At 41.5% G+C, this 15059-nt stretch overlaps 1 protein-coding gene across 2 annotated transcripts; it reads left to right on the top strand.

Annotated features, from left to right (window-relative positions):
- The first annotated feature begins 1889 nt into the window (after positions 1-1889).
- LOC140195170 (placenta-specific gene 8 protein-like) lies at positions 1890-11683 on the top strand. Of its 2 annotated transcripts, none has more exons than XM_072253054.1 (5): positions 1890-1974; positions 6859-6994; positions 7842-7966; positions 9577-9701; positions 10895-11683. In XM_072253054.1, exons 2-4 carry the CDS (start codon positions 6880-6882, stop codon positions 9664-9666), a joined length of 330 nt encoding a protein of 109 aa, XP_072109155.1. In that variant the 5' UTR covers positions 1890-1974; positions 6859-6879; the 3' UTR covers positions 9667-9701; positions 10895-11683. The 2 variants fall into 2 exon arrangements, with proteins under 2 accessions (XP_072109155.1, XP_072109156.1); XM_072253055.1 differs by lacking the exon at positions 1890-1974 and adding an exon at positions 1987-2103.
- Positions 11684-15059: the final 3376 nt, after the last annotated feature.

Genomic DNA, 15059 nt, shown 5'->3' with positions numbered 1-15059 from the left:
GACCAGAGCAACAAAATAACAGCAACTACATGACGTCACACCTCAAACTGGTCACCAGAGGGAGGCAGCGCTGACAAGGCCAACCACTCCCTGCTCACCTGTCTATTAGGCTAATTATGAGTTCATTGTTATCACCTGTGCCCTGTTTGTAGCCCAATATAAGTTCCCTCTCTCTTCCACCTCTACCCCGCCCCCCTCAACTTTGTTTCTTTGCTCAGTCTTGGAATTATCTTTGGTAAGTGAAGTCTCTGCTTTGTTTGTAGGATTGCTAGTTTTTTTTTTGTGTGGGGAGGGAATTTTGACTTTTCCTGTGAGTGTTTTTGGACCCTCTGCTTGTACCTTGCTAAGGAATTCAGTAAAACGTGTCTATGAAGATTCTCAGTCTTTGTATATCAGGTCATTGTGTATTAGGCTGTAGTAAATCAAGGCAACTGGACTTGCTGTGTTGTCTTGAAGACTTTGACCTATCAGCTATTTACAATGCAGACACCTCTACCCCAGCATCTCCACAACAGTTCACACCTCCATTCAGGCAAAGATAAGCCTCTGACCCTCTTATTACTTCGGACTCTTAACAACCCTCATGCGATTACTATATCTTTAGACAACAGTTTATAAACTGGAAAACTACCCACCATGGATCAGAACTGAAAAAGCCTCTCGGATGAGCCATGAAATGTATTCTAGACAACACAGCAAGTCCAGTTTCCTTGATTTACTACTGCTTGAAGTCCAGTAAAAGCTTGTTGGATATTTTTCTCTCCAGTTTTACGTGACATTGGGCTCACCCCTATTCAGCGTGAGGGAAACTGAGATTGAGGAAGTTATGTAGTTGGTTGTGATGCTTGATTTGCCAGAGGCATAATCCCAAAGAACACTGCTGCTATCTGCTGCTGCCTGGCCCTCCCCCAGGTGGTTATTGGTGTATCTCCAAGCAGTTTTTATACATTTGCCTCAACTGTATGGGTTAGGATTTGCACTTGCTGTTTATCTCCAGGGGTAGAAGCTTATCAAACTTGTAGAAATGATGCTGTAACTTAATCTCTGATTATCAGAATTTAGTCCTAAATTTTGAATGCCTGAGAAAACTTCAAGTGATAGTAGTTCTCCCTTTATCAGCAGAAGTTTTATAGGAGTTGATAAAAGCCTTGCAGCATAGGCATTATTTCACATGTCCTTACCACTTTCAACCTTAGGCAGCTGAAATGCAGATTAGCTAAATAGTGTGACGAGACTGAGCTGCAGTAGACCGAGGTGTTTCCACTGGCCCTCATGACCGTGTGCTGTGCTCTAAACTCGTAACAGGCTGATCTTGCAATCAGGGTTTTGGGACATCCTATGTGCCTGCCAGTCGCTGCTCCCTCTTTATTACATTGATGGACATCCATACGATGAGCAAAAGCAGTTGTGGCATTTTATGGCACTAACACAAGCTCTTAAGGGTTCCCTTCAATGGGTACTCAAAGTCTAGAAGATCATGCTGGCTGCAAACTGCCACTGCTACCAGCCAGGAGACTGGGTACTGGTGAGAGTCCACCAACAGAAGTAATGCCTGGTCTCCTCCCAGTTTTGAGTCTGATAACATATAGAAACTTCATTATCAGGCCAACTGCGGCTCCTCCCTTTCTTGTGGCATAATGGGAATAGATGGCAAGAGAATGGGTAGGATCCACAGGGGAATGGGTGTTGCTGGAGATAAAGTCCAGGCCACACAGAAAGTGGTTGTAGGTCTTATCAGTGAGAATTTTCTTTTAACAGATTGTCAGAATTAAAATAAATGTCCAATGAAAAGGCACGTTTTCTGTTTGCCCAATGAGCAAACAAAAAAAGTTAAATAACCTACCGACAGTAACTGATTGACAGAAGGCCCTCCCCTTGTTTTACTCAACCTTTATAAAGCGGTAAGTTGTAGCAGGTGACTTTTCATTGCTGTGGAGAGGAAGGAAATATCGACACTCTGCTTTAATAGAAGTGGTGAGTTATTTTTAGTGTCAAGTAAAAAGAATAAAAGCGAAGCAGTCAGTACAATGTGAATATATTAACCTTTAATCGTTCAGTGCAACATATTAGTTCAAGTAAGTGGAACATGACTCTGCCTCGGAGGTACGTTTATTTCAGCATTTTCTATAGATTTTTTTTTGTGCGTATATGCTGTCTTGAAATCTCTACAGCCTGGCATTACAGAAAGTTAACGGAGAAGCCCAAGATCTGAAATTTTGGGCTTTTGATGTTCAAAACACAGAATTCAAATTAGTGTTTGTTTTAAGAGTAAATTTTAAAGCCCTTGTGACTGGGCAATCTAAGCTTTGGGTATTCGGAGAAATTGTTTACTCTCGAGCATCGTGGTGGTTGAAATTAGCAAGCCGATAAAAGAAAGTAATACTGCAATTGTATGGATGGAACTGTGGCTGGAATATTGCCTACAGGTCTGGTCATGTACTTTAGGCAGTGATAAGAGGAAATGCAACAAAGGTTCAAGAGTTTAATTTAGTGGTTGGTTGGGGGGGGTGTTGGAGGAATAGTTGTACATTGTCAGATGAGGAGGCTGAGCCTTTAAAGTTCAAACTACATGCATGTCACCATATACAGCCCTGAGATTCATTTTCTTCTGGGCATGCACAGTAAATCCAAGAAACACAATAGAACTTGTGAAAGACCATGCCTAACAGGATGAACAAATAACCAATGTGCAAAAGATGACAAACTCTGCGAATGCAGAAACATTTAATAATGAATAAATGTCAAGAATGAGATGAAGGGCCCTTACAAGTGAGGCACTAGATCGTGGGAACAGTTCAGTGATGGGACGAGTGAAGTTGTTCTCACTGGTTCTAGAGCCTAATGGTGGAGGGATAATAACTGTTCCTGAACCTTGTGGTCTGGGTCCTGACATCCTCTACCTTCCCAATCAGAATCTGCTTTAATGTCATGAAATTTGTTAACTTTGCAGCAGCAGTACAATGCAATACATGATGAATATAGGAAAAAAAATGAATTACAGCAAGTATATGTATATTAAATAGTTTAATTAAAATAGTGCTGAAACAGGAATAATATATGATGTAATTTGATCTTTCCAAATCCTCCTTATTAGCTTAAAATATATGAATAGAGGAGCGGAGTTGACATTATTACTGAACGTGTTTGATTTAAGATATTGGTCTAGCCCTGTTTGTTCTGTTTGCTATTTTGGGTTTAGTATTTAGTTCTTTTTTTTCTTTGGGGGTTTTTCTTTGTTTTTTCTTTTTTTTTCTTTATGATTAATTACATCATGAGTTTGGAAGCCTATTATACCTGTTATCTGAAATCTTTTTTGTATATGTTTATTAACAGTAAGATTATTCCAATCTTTGTATCAACATTGTTATTTTGTTTATAATTTTGGAAAAATTAATAAAAAGATTTAAAAAGGAAAAGAAACAGGAATAATAAGTGAAGTAGTATTCATGCAGCAGTAAGAAGAGATCATGGTCCCGGTGGTGGGTGTCTCTGGCGACAGATGCTGCTTTCCTCCGACAGCACTCCATGTAGATGTGCTCAATGGTGGGGAGGGCTTTACCCATGACAGACTGGGCTGTGTCCACTACTTTTTGTAGGATTTTCATTCAAGGGCATTGGTGTTTCCATACCAGGCTGTGATGCAACCAGTCAATATACTCTTCACACATCTACAGAAGTTCTTCAAAGTATTAAATGTCACACTGAATCATCATGAAATTTTGAGGAAGTAGAAGTGCTGCTGTGCTTTCTTCGTAATTGCACTGTGTGTTGGGCCCAGGACAGATCAACTGAAATGACAACACAGAGGAATTAAGTTGCTGCCAATGCCCAGGAATGAAAGTCTATGAAAAGTGGTGAATGTGGGGCAGACCTTCCCTACCATGGGGTGCATTTACATGGAGCCTTGCCCCAAGAAAGCACCATCCTCCATCCAGGGCGTACTGTCTTCTCAATACTACCATCTGGCATGAGGATCCCAGCCTTGAGTCCCACACCTCCAGGTTCAGGAACAATTACAACCCTCAGGGTCCTGTATAACCTCAATCACCTCTGTTCCAAAACCCATAGACTCACTGTCAAGGACTCTTTACAACTTGTATTATCAGTATAATCTTTTTATTTGCACGTTGGTCTTTATCTGGTTATGTATGACTTTTCATAAGTTGTTTTTCATTGTTCCCTGTAAATGTCTGCAAGAAAATGTATCTCAAGTTAGTATATGGTAACGTGCACTTTGAATAATATCCAGGGATTTGTTGATCTCTTCAATTATACTCAGCAGCTCCACCTTCACATGATGTCATCAGCAAACTTAAATACGGTTTAGGAACTGCACTTAGCCGCACAATCGAATATGTAGAGCAGGGAGCCCACACCTGTTGATCTTGTGCTGTCTCCCAGGGGTATCTTGTGTTTTTTTTTAAACCTTTCTCCTTGTTGTTTTAATATCCTATCCTGCCTTACTGATGCTTTGCTATGTTTTAAAGCTATTCATTGAAGCAATGGCTTCTAGGCAAAGTGATCAACAAGCAAAGTGGCCTGATGAAAGCTGTTTTAATGTTTTTTAAAAAAGTAGATCTGAAGGGGATATTAGTGATAAGCTGAAAGCAATGGAGGGACTGCTGTCTAGCTATAAATTTGGATTTTACCATGCAAGTTTTATTAGTCATATTTTTCAATCTTTTTAGACTTGGGGGCAATTTATTCATTCATTGAGTTTCAGCATTTGAAAACTACTTGGCTAAGCTCATGGTTTTTAAAGAAACTGCATTCAGCATTAGATTAAGCAATTGCTTACATGTGTGCTTCCTGTATAGTCCTACTGTATCCTCTACAGTTTGTAAAGAGAATCAAGCAGACTCTCCATTGTCAAAGTGCATATTTTGTAGTTTATTGCTTTTTGTGCTAATTCCTTTTGAGGCAACTTAAACCAAATATTTCCTTCTCTCTGTGAGAGCATTCTGCAATTCTACCAGACTCTGAACTCAAGTGACAGCTTTTATAACTGAGTTTGGGTTGCTCTCACTGGCTGGCAAATCTTTTCACTTGCAAGGGGAAAGTTGGCAAATCCCACCAGTGGACAACTATTCCTTAGTCACTGGGGGAAAAAAAAAATCCAGAAAGCAAAACAAACTGGTTAATATTTATAGGGTGAGAAATGTGATGCATTTACATGATATTCTTCTATTCAGCCGTGGTTATTTCTAGCCTCAACAGTTTGTGCTTTCCACCAGTTACTTTAAGTAATTTGTAACAAATTTAAGAATAGTGATAGAAGATGGCTATTTATCCACAAGCCTGTTCCATCTTGACAAGATTGGAAACAGTGACCAATGTACATATTAAAATGTTAAAGTAAAGTTCAAAGGAACACAGGAAATGGGACCCTGGTGAGTTTCAAGGGAGTGTGGAAACCCTGCTATCTAGTATGTTTACAGATGGACAGGAATGCCAGCTGGAACGTATGGCGAAGTGCAGGAACCAGCTCTGTGGCCAGACATGGGAATTTCTGAACAAGCTGACCCCCCAATTATGGGGATGGAGGGGGTGAAATCTCACCATATCCCTTCTAGGAAGGAAAACTGGATCAATAGCAGATTGAGTACAATAACACAAGTTGGAAAGCAGAGAACTGTATAACCAATTTTTAGCTGAACAATGGTTATTTTGTAGATTAAGAGAAAATCCCACATGGAATTGAAAATTGCTCAAGGAATTGCTCAAGGAATAAATGAAATAAATCTGGTTGGCCATTCAAATTTCTGCACACCACACAAAATACCAAACATTAAAACATTGCCCAAGAGAAGACACATTTTCATGCGGCACAAAATACCAAACATTAAAACACTGCCCAACAGAAGACGCCTTTGTTGTGGGGATGCACTCCCACTAGCAATTAAATGCTCCCAATGGTGTGTGTGTGTCAAACATTCTCTGACAACTAGATCCAGCTCCTGACCTTTGCATGTAGCTTAGCTACTAAGCCTGTCTGAACCGTTTCTACTGATAGACGGGACAAAGGCGGGTACTGGTGCCTTAAAACCAGTCAGGCAAATGGGGGCTCATCAACTGTGGTTGGTAGCTCATCGAAGGGAGAAAACCTACTTCCACTGCCTTGCACCTATGACCACTGATAGGATGGCTTCGGGAGTAAACCCTTCAGTGGGTGGGGGGGGGGGGGGGAGACTCTGGGGCTGGAGTCCCTAAGGCAGTTCAATGCTGACTGGCAACTCCAGTGATGCTCCTGGTGCCGAACTATATTGGTCTCTGCCATTCATTGGTAGCCTGGAGGCAGGAGCCTGCTCCATTGTACTGCCCTGGCTTATGTGTGACATCTGGATACAACATCCATGGTTGATCCCGGCCAGCAGGTAGCCTGTGTGTGGATCTTCACACTTCCTGACTGAGCGCAGTATGCAGGAAGAGCCAATGGTCTAAGATGGAAGATTAGCTTTATTTGTCACCTGTACATAGAAAGAAATGATGAAATCTGTTTGCGTCAATGACCAATACAGTCCGAGGTGTGCTGGGGCAACCCACAGTTGTTGCTGTACTTCTGGCACCAATGTAGCATGATCACAACTTGCTAACCGTACATGAATAGCTTTGGAGTGTGGAGGAAACTGGAGCACCTGGGGGTTATCCACACGGTATTGGGGGGAACGTACTGACGGTGGTGGGAATTGAACTGTGGTCTTACAACTAGTGCTGTAAGTTGTTCTACTGACCGCTATGCTGAGCAGGAGAGATGTGTCATGAAAGAAATGTTTTACTTGGAAGAGTGTGCTGAAGCTCACTTATTTTGTTGCAACACAGATCCCAGTGCCATCAACCATTTCTCACTGTTATTTCTAGATTTTACCCCAGTGAAGTAAAATGACTCAGTTTGTACCAGGCCAAATGGTGATAATGACGCAGCCGCAGGCTGCCCCTGCAGCGAACAGTGATTGGAACAGCGGACTGTGCAGCTTTTGCGATGATATTGGAGTGTGTAAGTTGTTTGTATACGGCTTTGGACTGACTGACTTGGTTGCCTTAATATTCTGGTTAACTTTCTGTTCCTTAATTTTCTCTTGGTGACAAGAGCACTGAAACTTCAGAAGTAATTCATTGTAAATGTTTTTGCGGAGTCTCAAGATCATAAAATGCATCACATAATTGTAAAAATGCTCTTTAGTTTCTGTTTTCCCTTCTTGTAACATTGACCAATCTGGACATGAGAGTCTTAAAGCTGTGTCCATTACCCAATATCAAGCCAGTCTGTGGCTGTACGTTTGCTATTTGATCATGCCAGCTATTCACTGTTTATTGTCTATGCTGGCCTTTGTTAAATGTCCTCACTCCCAGGTCTTGTCGTCATCATCCCATGGTGAGCAGCATCTGCTCAGCGTGGGAATCTTGGCAGGTATGATCCAACCCTCCAGTCTTCTGCTAAATGACGATATTAGCCTGAAGAAAATGATACAGATATTTTGATGTCTGTTTTCAACATTGGTCACCTGATCCAAACTAAAGAGAAGAACTGCATTGGTTTGGGTCGGCTATTAGCTATAGTATATATCCTCAGCCTGGGTCAGCTCTTTATCAACAAATTCGCTAAGACCCACTGCTGTACTTGAGTCTAACTAAAGCTGAGCCTAAAGAGATTGTCAAAATGCAACAGCAATGGTGAAAGCTGGAAATATTCAGCACATTGGGCAGTGTGCGTGTTGGAATCAGACTGCTATTTTCAACGAGGACCTCACACAGATCTGAAGAAATGCACTCAAATTCTCTGCTCTCCCCTGTGGAAGCTGGTGTTTATATTTGTACTTCATGCTGCCTCTTGGTGTTTCCAGGTTTGTGTGGGATTTTCTGTACAATTTGCCTCGGATGTCAGATTGCAGGGAACATGGGCGAATGTTGTCTCTGTGGTACTACCATGGCTATGAGAACCCTCATCAGAACCAAGTACAACATCTCTGTAAGTAGATCTGATTCCTTCAGAGATCCGGGTGCTTTTACTACAGCAGGTATGGGCTCTTGATAACTGAGCAGGGAGCCTCTAATTTGGGGGAATGGGGTTGTTGCTAATCTAGAAGCTAAGGACCTAGGAACAACCATCCTGGGGAACAAGTCTTTGCAGAGGAAGATGATGTTCAGTTGATAAGTCTGTAGTGCTAGTGCTGAGATCATCAAATGTAGCTTCTAAGTGAACAAGTTTCAAAATATGTTGACAATTGTCTCAATCCTCCCCAGTTTGTTCCCATTTTGCTGTCTTGTCTGTTTCTACTTGTCGTCCATGAGTCTCTGTCTAAATCTCTCTTGCATTCCTCCTACCTGGTTCCATCTACCCATCGTTCACACCCCACCTCACCTGGTTCACCTGTCTCCTGCCTCAGACATCCTGCTCACTCTGTATACTTGTTACTTCCTTCAGCACTCAGTCCTGTTGCAGAGTCTTAACCCTCAACATAACCATCCCTTTGCCTCCACAAAGGCTGCTTGACCATCTTCCAGCACTTTGAATCTTGCCCTGATGGTAATTTGTCTTCTAATCTAGAATCAGTTTTGTACCACAGATGCCCCCTGCATATTAGGCTCAGTGAGATTTTGATCAATTGCCTCTCCAAGTCATAAAATCATGAGATTTCTCTTATTCCATAATTTTATATTAAATCCAAGATGTTTGCATATATAATGGGCAGAAAAGCATTTTGTTAAGGTTGTTATAGGTAGGGGTGGGTGTAGTGGGGATACAATCCCACTACCTATTAAATACTCCCAATGGCATGTGCCTTAAATAGCCTCTGACAACCAAGTCTAGCTCCTGGCCTTCATGTGTGGCTTAGCTACTGAGCCCAGTGGAACTGTTCCTACTGACAGGAGCAAAGGCAGGTTACTGGTGCCCTAAAACCAGTTGCTTGGGGCAGAAGGAGCTCATCAACCAGAAGAAGGAAAACTCTGATCTCAAATCTTTCCCTTGTGGCTATCCCCACTCACGGGGAAGGCTTTGGGAGTAAACCCTGGGAATCCAGAGCTGGTGTCCCCAAGGCAACAGTTTGCTCTCCATATCATGCCAACCTCGCTCGTGATAACAGCTAGGAAACGGCCAACAGAAGGCCTCTGAACAGATTGCAAAAGCATTCATTGTGTGAACTGTGAAAGTTTAGTGGTAATAGAAATGCTTTAAGGAGTGATGAGTTTAGTAGTCAATATTTTCCTTACAGTTACCACTTCCCAGTTTCACTTCCACTGAAATCATATGAAGCAGGAAACCTCAATGAATGTTTTTTTTAATTTAATAGGAAGTGCTGGAATTGCTCAGCAAGTCAGGCAATATCTGTAGAAGGCGAAACAGTTAACATTTTGGGTCTGGGGTCCTCCAAAAGAACTGGGGAAAGGTTGCATGCCTGAAATACTAGCATTGGCAGATCAACATAATCCATGCCCAAAGCTGCATAGCGCACAGCAGATCAGTGGTAAAATTGGGATTAAAGGCAAGATGCATGTAAAACTGAGAATGGATAGCTGTGCATGTAGTGTATCAGAAGGGGACCTATTAATGTTGTGTTTTTGCTGTTTCTTTTTCAGGGATCTCTCTGTGGCGACTGTTTAGTAACCATGTGCTGTCTCCCATGTTCTCTCTGCCAAATTAAAAGAGAAATAAATTGCCACCAGTGATGCCATTGGTGTTCACCTCTGTTGCACTTCACATGGTAAGCTGAGGCCAAGTTCTCCTTGAGGATTTTTTTGAGCAGATTGATTGTACATGTTTTGTGGGTAATATTTGCTGCTGTCTCCAGTTTCAAATTGAATCGTGCATTAGTTTGCAATGTTTTAATCGTGTTTCTTTTTGTGCTGAAGGAGGTTATTATTTTTTAATTCATTTTTGGGGATCTGGGCATTGCTTTGGAGGCTGATATTTATTGCCGGTTTCTCTGGGGGAGGTGGCAGTTCACCCCCTCTTGAGCTACTGCTGTTCTCTTGATGAATGCATTGCAAAAGTGCTGCTGGGTGGGCAGCTCTAAGATTTAGTCAGTGATGACGAAGGGACTGTTTCAGGCTGGGATAGTGTGAGAATTGGAGGGGAATCTTCAGAAGGTGCCTGCTGTCCTCGTCTTCAGTGGTAGAGTTTACAGGTTTGGGAGGTGTCAATTAGAGTGAAATGTGGGTAATCCAATTAGATTGGACAAGTACAGTATAAAAACAATGCAGGAATTTAGTGGAAAGCTTCCCTGTAAACGTGCATCCTAAACTTCTAAGGGAGGCTTCGACCAGCACATTCAAGCACTGTTTGATTATGAAATTTTGTAGCAGGAACTACAAGATTGCCTATGTGCCTCTGCTCAGAGAGGAAAAGATTAATTGATAATCTTAGACCAGCCAATATAACACTGAGCTTTAACATGTTACCAGCGAGGAAAAATAAATTCTGAGAAGGTACGGATTACTTGAGATTAGTTTTTTTAAGTTGTATAACCATTTACAGATGTATAAATGAGCATGCAAAGATAATTGATTTGGTGGCATTTTCCTTGATATCAAGTTTTGTATGTCCTTGTGAAATAGATCATGAACACTTAGCCCAGCAAGTCTATGCCAGCACTTGAAACAATCTGATCGATCACATTTTCCCCATCTACCTTTCTGTCATCTATTTTCACGCCCACGTCAACTCAATCCCACTTCTGTGACCACCCATCTCTACCAGGGGTGATTATCAGTGTATGGACTTACTGTCCAGCCAGTGTTCAGGATGTAGGATAAAACCAGTTCACAGGGAGAATATGCAAACTTCACATTAGCAGCGCTGGAGATCGGGGTTGGGCCAGGTCACTGGAGATGTGAAGCAGCAGTATGCCATCCTTTACTATGACCTCTTCCACTAACAAGTTTTCTTTCCTGATAGGTCTAACAAGGTACTGTTCATCAAACTGGAAAAAGAAGATTGGATTATTGGAAAGACAAAAATCATTCATTGTCACAGAAGTAAATAATGGAAAGTTGCGTTCAGCAATGACAAATTAAAATCTCTCAACCACTATGTTATACTCTTTCCTTAAACCTTGTAAATTATTGCCCACACATCTGAAGTTTCTTCCCCCAGAGTCGTGTGATTTTTCACACCCTTTGGGGAAGCTGTCATCGGTGATGTACAGAATAATTATTCTCTCCATATGGGAACTGGAATTCTTCCATGTTTATGACCATTATGGCCATCTTTCAGACCATTCTAAATAGGTCAAAAGTCCAACTTTGTGAAAGCACATAAAGCTCCAGTTAAGCTTGATTCTAATTCAGTTCTCCATTTGATTTGAAATACCAACTTTCTAAATTTATTTTCCATTGGTCACCTATAAACAGATAATGTGAAGCATTTCCCAAATTTAAATGGTTGTTTTTGCTTTTTGTTTTTGCATAATTGTATCAACAGTTGTTCTGCCAGCGGCTTTCTTATTTAAAAACTGAGACGATCTGACGTGCTGAGTGACAGAGTTTCAGTTCCTTCCACAGATGAGAAATATCTTTAGTGATGTACTGCGTCCCCCTTTCATCCTATGCACAAAAGTGATTGTCTTAGTAGCAGGCAACTATACATAATGACAAATTAAAAAGTGTATTGTATACTTGTGGTTAATCTGCTGTAATTTTTGATTTGAATAAAAAAGAATTTAGTTGTTTAACTACATATCAGAAATGTTCCCATTGAACCTATCTCCTCTGAATTGAATTCATTTCTTACACCCTTCACATACATGAGTAAAAATCTTTGTTACATCTCTCAATGTGCAATTCATTTATTTTAAAAAAAAAAAAAAAAAAAAAAAAAAAAATGTACAACAGAACAGTCAGTGTAGCAGAGAAATGTATCAGCATGAATTAATCAGTCTGATGGCCTGGTGGAAGAAGCTGTCCTGGAGCCTGTTGGTCCTGGCTTTTATGCTGTGGTACCATTTCCCGGATGGTAGCAGCTGGAACAGTTTGTGATTGGGGTGATTTGCGTCCCCAATAATCATCCGGGCCCTTTTTACACACCAGTTTTTGTAAATGTCCTGAATAGAGGGAAGTTCACATCTACAGATGCGCTAGGCTGTCTGCACCACTTTCTGCAGAGTCCTGCAATTGAGGGAAGTACAGTTCCCATACCAGGCAGTGATGCAGCCTGCAGGATGCTCTCAATTGTTTCCCTGTAGAAAGCACTACCTTGGTTTTTATTCCTTGGGAGGCAAATGCTCCATAAACAAAGGGCAGACATCCCACCCTGCAAAAACTCATTTCAGGGAGGTAGCATCACCACCCCTGCCCCCCACAACCCCATATTCCCCCCCCCAGTGTAACCTCCAAGGGTGTATGTATACAGGACATTTGATTATGAAAGAACACAACAATTTATTTGATCACATTGAAACTATTTATTTATACACATGCACATTTCATATATATTGAGCATTTTGTTGGCAGTCTCAATGCTAATAGCTAAATGCTAATGCAAATAGCTTTTCTATTTCTTTTGTAGACTTGTACTGTGATGTGACAATAGCTGCTGTCTTGGTTGATGAGCAGGCATAGTTTTTTGCTATTTCTGAATCAGGAAACATTTTTCTGAATAGCTTGCCTGTGTGCTTACACACCTGGTTATGCTCAACGAAGAAAGATGTAAAGTACACCTCAGCTCTAGTGACCTTCTCTGTCAGACTTTGGTTTTCTGCTGAAAAGAACTGAAATACTTGAGCAGCCTTCCCTGTGCTTAGCCTCACTAATATCTTGTGGTCCCTAAAAGAAATGAAAGCATAAGGTGTATCCTTATTATATTGTCCTATGTAATAGATAGGCAGCTAGTTTAAATAATGTTTGCTATGCTAATGAATGAATGACACCTGTTAACCTCACCTCAGCATGTCTTTTACAGTCATTTAACCCACCATGGGCAATAGAAAAGTCACTGTTGCAAACAGTGCAGCGAGCAACACTGTCATTATTTTTGACCCCTTTTTGGCAGGGGTGAACTTTAGTGTAGTCTGGGGTGACATACATTTTATATTTTCTTTTTGGAACACTCTGCCATGGTGCTGCAGGACACTAAACTGAACTGACAAACAATGTGAGAGAGAGAGAGAGGTTGACTGTAAAGCCCGCCCACAGAGAAAACTGATAGGTCTACTTAGCACAAAGAGAGACCAATCAGGATGCTCTCTCTGTCACTCTCTCACTATGTCAGTTGCTCTCTTGATCTCTCGCTCTTACCCCTCTCCCTCTCAAAAAAAAAACACAATTTCTGGGATATTGTATATAATTTGCGGGCGTCAGTGAGCTGCTGTCGATATGCGGGAGACTCCTGGAACTTCCGGGAGGGTTGAGATGTCTGAAAGGGTCTATTGGTTTTAACAATCTAAGATCTTGCTGTGCTGAGTAATGAAACCAATGCAGATTGAAATTACTTCAAAAGTGATTTTTGTATATTTTGGTTAAACGTTAATTTGGAACATTTTCATAATAATAGCAGTGATTTTTTTTGGGGCTTTTGAATTTTGACTGGGGGTTGTTTGAAAATGGCACTGAACATTGACCTATACATGAGATTCTGGCGCATCCAGAGTAACACACAATGCTGAGTTCTTCCAGCATTTTGTGTTACACTGAACTTTGACCTTCAACTTTTTGGTGAATTGAATATCATTTTGGTTCATTTTGCCACTTGTTTTTCAAACATTCTCCATCAGCAATGAAGTGGCAAGAAATTTACTGAATTTTCTGCAATAGAAAAGATTTATTGTGTATCTTGGTTTTAATTTACTTCTGTGGTGATGAACAGGTATTTATACCAGGCAGTTGCTAATTGTGCCTTCTAAGCCGTTGGAATGGTTGTGCCTTCTAGTTGGTCCAAACTTGGTCAAACCACTGTGAAATTTGCATTTCTCCCTGTAATGCACAATCTGTCGTGCATGGGGTGGGGGTGAAGGGAGCCATAATTTTCAAATCAAAAGTTGAGACACGAGGCAGTAGATGCTGGACTCTGTAACTGGAACTGAGATGGAGCCAGGTGGTGGTTGGGTGGGGGGGGGAGGGGGGCGATTGGTGAGGTTGGAGGTGAGAGAACAGACAAGGAGAGGGAGGAAAAAATTGGCAGATGGAGCCAAGTTTGGGATGAGAGGATTGTCGGAGAGGGTTAGTATTACAGGCTGAAAGGTGAAGTGGAAGGGATGGAGAGGGTGGAAATAGAAAAGGGAGGAGATGGGAAGGATGGGCCAAGGGAGAAGAATACTGATGGATACGTGTGTGGGTGATAGGTTCTCTCCCTTTATTCACCCTAACGATTCCCCCTTCACCACATCACCCCTGAGAAGTGGGCTCGCATAATTTGTGTCAGACTGGGTTTGAGTATTGGGGAGGGGAGAGGTAAGCTCCCACTGTAGTGATATCTACAGTACTGTAGGAACTTCACGAGGAGACAGGCTAGCTACTCACTAAGCCATTTCAAACCTATTGATTACATTTTAAACCACCCTGACTCCTGTAAGAACTCTTCTCTTCTCCCAGTTCCTCTGTCTGTATTTCCTCAAATGAGACTTCCTGTTCAAATAGAAATGTCTCTGAAATGTGTTTCTGACCACTGTTTCCCCTCTATCATTATTTTTCAAAAAAAACTTTAACAATTTCCTGCACCTATGCTCTCACTTGGGATTTTATGATAAATCAGCAGAACTGCTGGAATCTCTTCACACTGAAGAATTTTGCTTGTGCTGCTTTCTCAATTTGTGTGCTGTATTCAAAGCAAATGATGTAGGTGATTCTTGTCCATCATCCATAAGATGGCCAATGGCAGCATCGAGATCATAACTTGAAACCAGATTTCGGTTGTCCCCATATAACGGGGGAGCCAGAAAAGATTCACCACTCAGCATTCATTGCCCTTGACAGGAGGGGAAGCTCCTTCACTCGTAGGGTGGTGCAGATGTGGAACGAGCTACCAGTGGAAGTAGTAGATTGTAACGTTTAACAGAAGTTTAGATGCTTACATGGATGAGAGAAGGAGATGGAAGGCTATGTTTCAAGTGCAGTTAGATGGAACTAGG

Source organism: Mobula birostris, chromosome 3 (genome assembly GCF_030028105.1).
Source record: "Mobula birostris isolate sMobBir1 chromosome 3, sMobBir1.hap1, whole genome shotgun sequence".
Lineage (NCBI taxonomy): Eukaryota > Metazoa > Chordata > Chondrichthyes > Myliobatiformes > Myliobatidae > Mobula > Mobula birostris.
The sequence above is the reverse complement of the archived record's forward strand: the minus strand, read 5'-3'. Positions and strand labels throughout refer to the sequence as shown.